A 5,460-nucleotide genomic window follows, 5' to 3' on the forward strand; every position below is an offset into this window, starting at 1 on the left:
AGGGCAGTTGCAACACCACGGAGCTGATGCAACGTCCCTTGCCGAGATCCCAGCAGTGGGTTCACATGGCCAAATGTCGGTGAAATTTGTGGATTTATTTTAACCACAATTGGTTGAAACCACTGCCTCTTTCCAGGTGGGCTGTTCCTTCCTCCCTCTTTGTGGCGCCCACTGGAGTGACCACAAGCGCTTTTGGGAATCCACTAAGGCGACCTTGAGTTGGGATGCACTTAGCTGGGGTTTATGCGATATTTTTATGGTGTTCAGTCTTGCCTGCCTTTCCTGGGGTGGGTAGGTCTTCTGTGGCCACCAATTACCCACCCGCACAGCATAAGCATGTGGAAGTGAAGAGGAAACAAGGTTTGTGGTATGAACCAGAAATGAATCTGCAAATTGGGAGCACAGGGCTTGGCTTTCCCCAACAGTTGTCTCCTCTGACAAATGGTTTCATAAAGCAGTATATACGATTTAATATACCATATACCTTTTTGGATGGGGATTGCACTGATCAGAATTCCTGTGTTTGTGGAGCATAAACCTGTAGGAGCATCTATGCAAAGCCCCAAGTGTTACCCAACGAACATCAATACCAACAAATACAAATTCTATCAAACGTCTTAGGGAAATGTCTGAATAGTCCTTCTGTTTTTTCATAAAACAATTCTGCAAAGTCATAGTGTGGTGCTCAAAAAGAATACAGCCAAAAACGTAAGCAAAAGCATTAAAGAGATGCACTTGTTAGTTCATACAAATGTCATTTTCCCCCAAATTTGTGATGCTTGCAGGGTTTGTCAGTTTTTTAAAAAACGTATTGACATTTCTTTTTACGTATTACCATAACTATAAAATATTACCGTATTGTAAAATAAAGCATTTTAAACGTTATACAAACTACACACGTTATACTAGAATATTAGCTTTCGTAACTAACGTTATTCTTACCATTTTACATTTTTTTCTTAAAGCGCCCCTCCCCAAATCGTATATGCTGAGGCCCCACCAAACCCGCATCCACCCTTGCCCCCACCATCTTTGCAGCACGTTGAGCACGACCGAAGAGAAACCGAACCTCGGATCGCGCGCGGGGGGGCAAAACAGAGCATGAAACAGAAACCGAGTCCGAGTCCAGAAAAGCTCCCCCGCGGCCGCTTCCGCACGGGACCGGGAAGGCGCCGCTCCGACCCGGCGCCGCACGCTGCGGGCCCGCCGCTCCCGCGGCCCGGTCCTCGGGGCGCGCCCCCGGCGTCCTCCCCCAGGCGCGCAGCCCCTCCGCCCACACCCTCTCCCCTGCGCGGCCGCCCCCGCGCCCCCCTCCTCCTGGGGCCCGCGGTCGCCCTCCCCCCTGCTCGCGCCCCCTCTTCTCCCCTTGTCGCCCCCGCGTCCCCTCCCACGGCCCCTCCCCACCGCCCGTGCTCCGAGGGCCCCTGCTCCGCCGCGGCGCCCGGGCCGCGCACAGCCCTGCCGCCGCCCGCCCCACGTCGCGCGCCGCCCGGCGTTCGCTTGGACGAGCCGGGCGCGGATTGGCCCCGAGCCGCGGGAAGTGCCCGCCCCCCCGGGCCGCCGGCCAATGGGGAGGCGGGGGCGGGCCGGCGGCCGGCGCCGGAAGCGGCCGAGCGACGAGGGGACGTCGCGTCGCCGGGTCGCGAGCAGCTGCCGCGGAGCCGCCGGACGGACCGCCGGACCTGCCTGCCCGCCATGGCCGAGAGCGACTGGGACACGGTGACGGTGCTGCGCAAGAAGGGCCCCACGGCCGCCCAGGCCAAGTCCAAGCAGGTGCGGCGCCGTGCGGGCCTCGGGACTCGGGGCGGCCGGGCGGGCGGGGGACGCGGGGCGCGGACGCGGGCGGGGCCGGGGCTGGGGGGCCGGGGGTGCGAGCGGGAGCTGGGGGCGGGGCGGGGCCGGGGTCCGAGGTGCGGTCCTGGGATGAGGGTGGGGACCGGGGCTGGGTAGGCCAGGGGCCGGGGGACCAGCCAGGGGCCTGGGTGAGGGTGTAGCGCCAGGGATGGGAGACAGGAGACCAGAGCAAGGAAGATGGCCGGGCGGGGACAGTGTGCGACAGGGCTAGGGTGGGGGAGAGGGCGAAGGACCAGGGAGAAGGAGGGGCCGGGGCCGGGTGTGGGAGGACTGGTCGGGGTGCTGGGAGGACGGGGGGGGGGGGGGGGAGTGGTGGGGGCGAGGACCGGCTGGCCAGGATGGGTCGGCGATCCAGGCCGGGCAGGGAGGCCCAGGGAAGGGCCCGGGTCGTAGGGGCTCCGAATGGGGACAGGGGGACTTGTGGCCAGTGACAGCGGGGTTGGGGCAAGCAGGGGCCCAGGGCAGGTTGAGGGGGAGGACCTCAGAAGGGACTGGGGTGCAGGCAGTACGGGCACACCCAGGGTCTCCTCCGCTGGCGCCTGGCCGGTCTGAAGCCGGCTGTGGAGCGCCGCTGAGGCCCGTTTGGGGTTTTAGGCAGTCCCTGTCCCTGCGCTGAGGTGGCACAGGTGGACTCTGCTTCTGGGTCACTGGAGTGTAGGTGACATGCCTTGAGAGGGACGGAAGGTTTGTAGCTTGGCTGATCTCTCCACAATTCACACGTGAGTCCCATGTAAGTGTGGAGGGGCGGCTCAGTGACCACCCCTGCTGAGTTTCTACCCTCAGGAGGCCTCGGGCCTGCACCCGCCGGCCAGGTCTGGGCCAGGACTAGCTGCAGCCCCAGAGATAGGCATTCACTGAGCTGCTCGTTTGCAGGGTTAGAACCCACTTCACTGTCCTTTTTTTCCCCAAGGAAACTTGACAGTCACAAGCTAGGAGTGACGTGAACACGTGTAGAAAGCACCTCTGAACGTAGCACCCATAGCTCGGCCCCAGTCTCTTCTCTGAGGCGTTAGAATTGTCGAGAGATACATCTTACTAACATCTGGCAGATGGAGATCACAGGGTGTTGGTCTTGTTGGCGATGTTTGGGGGCGTGGGTTGTGGTTCTGTGCAATGCGCGGCCTTTGTGTTGTTTGTGCAGGAGTAGATCTGTCGTCAGCACAGGTTTCTCAGCAGCGGAGAAGCGGGCTGGGTTTTCCTTCGTAGCGCCTCGTGGACAGGTGCCTGGGTATCTGATGGCAGAGGGTTTGTGTGCTGAGCTTGGGTTGTAGACTTGGCCTCGCTTGTCAGTCTCGGACAAAGCTTCAGGGCACGAGCTCCGGGCCAGGCCGCCTGGGGGCTGCAGAGGCCCCGGATGTTCGCCGCGTCCTGACCCGCTGACAGCAGCCTGCACGGGTGTCTGCAGGCGTTGCCACATCTGATTTTAACCAAAAACCGTGTCCACGTTTTCCAGGCCATCTTGGCAGCTCAGAGACGAGGAGAGGATGTGGAGACTTCCAAGAAATGTAAGTAGTCGTGCTTCCTCGCAAAACGGCGGCGTGCTCTCGGGTTCTCCCTGCAGCAGGAGAGAGCACACCCACCGTGCCCCGGGGTGTGTCGGGACGGCTGTCGGCGGCGGCCACCCTGGGCGTAGTCAGGAGGGGATTGACCAGAAGACTTGGTGCCCCGTGCTCGTAAGCCCGCGGGGTTCCCTGTGTTTTGGGTGCCTGGCTTCCCAGGTCACCCTGGCACAGGGCGCCTGTTGGGCCTGGTTTCCATTCCGAAATGGCTTTCTTTTGGGTTTGTGGCAAACCCTGTGCTGCACTTTTGCCTCGTGCCGGTCCAGGGGCCGCTGGCCAGAACAAACAGCATTCGATCACCAAGAACACGGCCAAGTTGGACCGGGAGACTGAGGAGCTGCACCATGACCGGGTGACCCTGGAGGTGGGCAAGGTGATCCAGCAGGGCCGGCAGAGCAAGGGGCTGACTCAGAAGGACTTGGCAACGGTGAGCATGGCGGGTCCCTTCCTCCCTGGCTGTGGTCGGGCAGGCGGGAGGTCGGTGTTCAGAAGGCACTGCAGCCCAGCTTGGGGAGGCTTCTGTTTGCCCTTGGCCTTGGCGTTCTCTGGGGAAGCTGTATCAGGCCAGCTGTCACTTTCTCGTGCGTGTGACGTGGCTTCTGTCGTGCCTCTGAGGACTGCCCCCCATCAGGCCCTTGGCCCACGTGTTGTCCTGGAATGTGGTGACTCCCCTGGCTCTGGGCTAGTTTTGTGGTCTCCCCTTACTGAACTGCTGTGCACAAAATACGTCTCTAGAAAATCAACGAAAAGCCGCAAGTCATCGCAGACTACGAGAGTGGACGGGCCATTCCTAATAACCAGGTTCTGGGCAAAATCGAGAGAGCTATCGGTGAGTGTCCTGTAGCCTTTAACGGGTCTCTGCTGCTGCTGCCTGACCAGGTGCAGGGCAGCCACCAAGCCCAGGAAGGCCCCCGAGGTTGCAGAATTCTCCAGGCCCTTAAGAGGCTCCTGAGTGCATTGCCTGAGTGTTGTCCGCTCCCCCACCCTGGCTTTCACATTTCCTCTACCCCCCCCCCTTTGTTGCTGGGCAGTGCCCTTTGAGCCCATGGACAGAGGGCTCGGTGGCCCTCCCCTGGTGTCAGTGAGGCACCCAGCACGTGGACCTCCTGAAGCGCTGGAGCCCGAGTTCTGGGAGGGGCTACCCTGGAAGGTTAGCAGGTGCCTTGACAGTGGGCTGAGCCCAGCCAGGACTGGTGGGGGGCAGTCTTCGGCCTCCCTGCTCTCCCCGCCGCTCCTTCCTGTGGAGGAAGGGGGCTGATGGGTGGGGGCGCCGTGGCACCGTGCTGCCTCTCGGTCCCGGAGTGGCCACTGTGGCGGTGAGTGGGCCAATGGCTCTTTCAGGCCTCAAGCTCCGGGGGAAGGATATCGGGAAGCCGATTGAGAAGGGGCCAAGGGCGAAATGAACACAAAGCCTCGAAATCAGTGCGTTCCGGCTGATCTCGTCTGGCTGGTTCCCCTTGACCACCAGCGCCAGCGTGGGTCTCTTCACGCGGCCGAGCGGAACGCGGGGCGTTAGCCCTGCCCAGGAACCCCCTCAACCCATACCTGCTGTCAAACAAACGAAACCTTGCAAAGTATTGCTTCTCCTGATTTTTTTTCCTTCCCATCTCCGGTGTCTGCCCAGTCTCAGGGTGGCTCCCCGGGGAGCTCTGAGTGGGACCACCTCACGCTGGCGGGGCTGTGGGGTGGGGCGGCCTGATCAGAAGAGAAGATGCCGTCTCCAGTCCGGCTTTTAGAGAAGCCAATAAACGATTGTTGTCCTTCCTGCTTGTGGAGAGTCATTGCTGTCCAGGGCGGCCTGCCACGCCCCCAGCGCGCTTCTCTGGCCCACGGAGTAGGGAAGACGTGGTTTTCGTGACATGCCCCTGGGTGCCAGAGGGACCGTGAAGGTCACCTCTGCAGCGCTGCTTCCTTATTACGGGCCGCTGGGACAGTTCACGGGCATGGGCCTCTGGGCTCCAGACCCTTGTGCTCCCCTGGCTTGGAGTCTCCAGTGGGCCGGGATGGCAAGGCAGGGGAGCTTTCCTGCAGGCGGGAGGGGAGCACC

At 61.4% G+C, this 5,460-nt stretch overlaps 1 protein-coding gene across 1 annotated transcript; it reads left to right on the top strand.

The window, feature by feature from the left end:
* Window positions 1-1,595: 1,595 nt before the first annotated feature.
* EDF1 (endothelial differentiation related factor 1) lies at window positions 1,596-5,177 on the top strand. The gene is made up of 5 exons (XM_027616034.1): window positions 1,596-1,773; window positions 3,308-3,359; window positions 3,680-3,840; window positions 4,149-4,242; window positions 4,755-5,177. The coding sequence occupies exons 1-5, from the start codon at window positions 1,696-1,698 to the stop codon at window positions 4,814-4,816; spliced, it is 447 nt and encodes a 148-aa protein (XP_027471835.1). The 5' UTR covers window positions 1,596-1,695; the 3' UTR covers window positions 4,817-5,177.
* Window positions 5,178-5,460: the final 283 nt, after the last annotated feature.

This window comes from Zalophus californianus, chromosome 13 (genome assembly GCF_009762305.2).
Source record: "Zalophus californianus isolate mZalCal1 chromosome 13, mZalCal1.pri.v2, whole genome shotgun sequence".
Lineage (NCBI taxonomy): Eukaryota > Metazoa > Chordata > Mammalia > Carnivora > Otariidae > Zalophus > Zalophus californianus.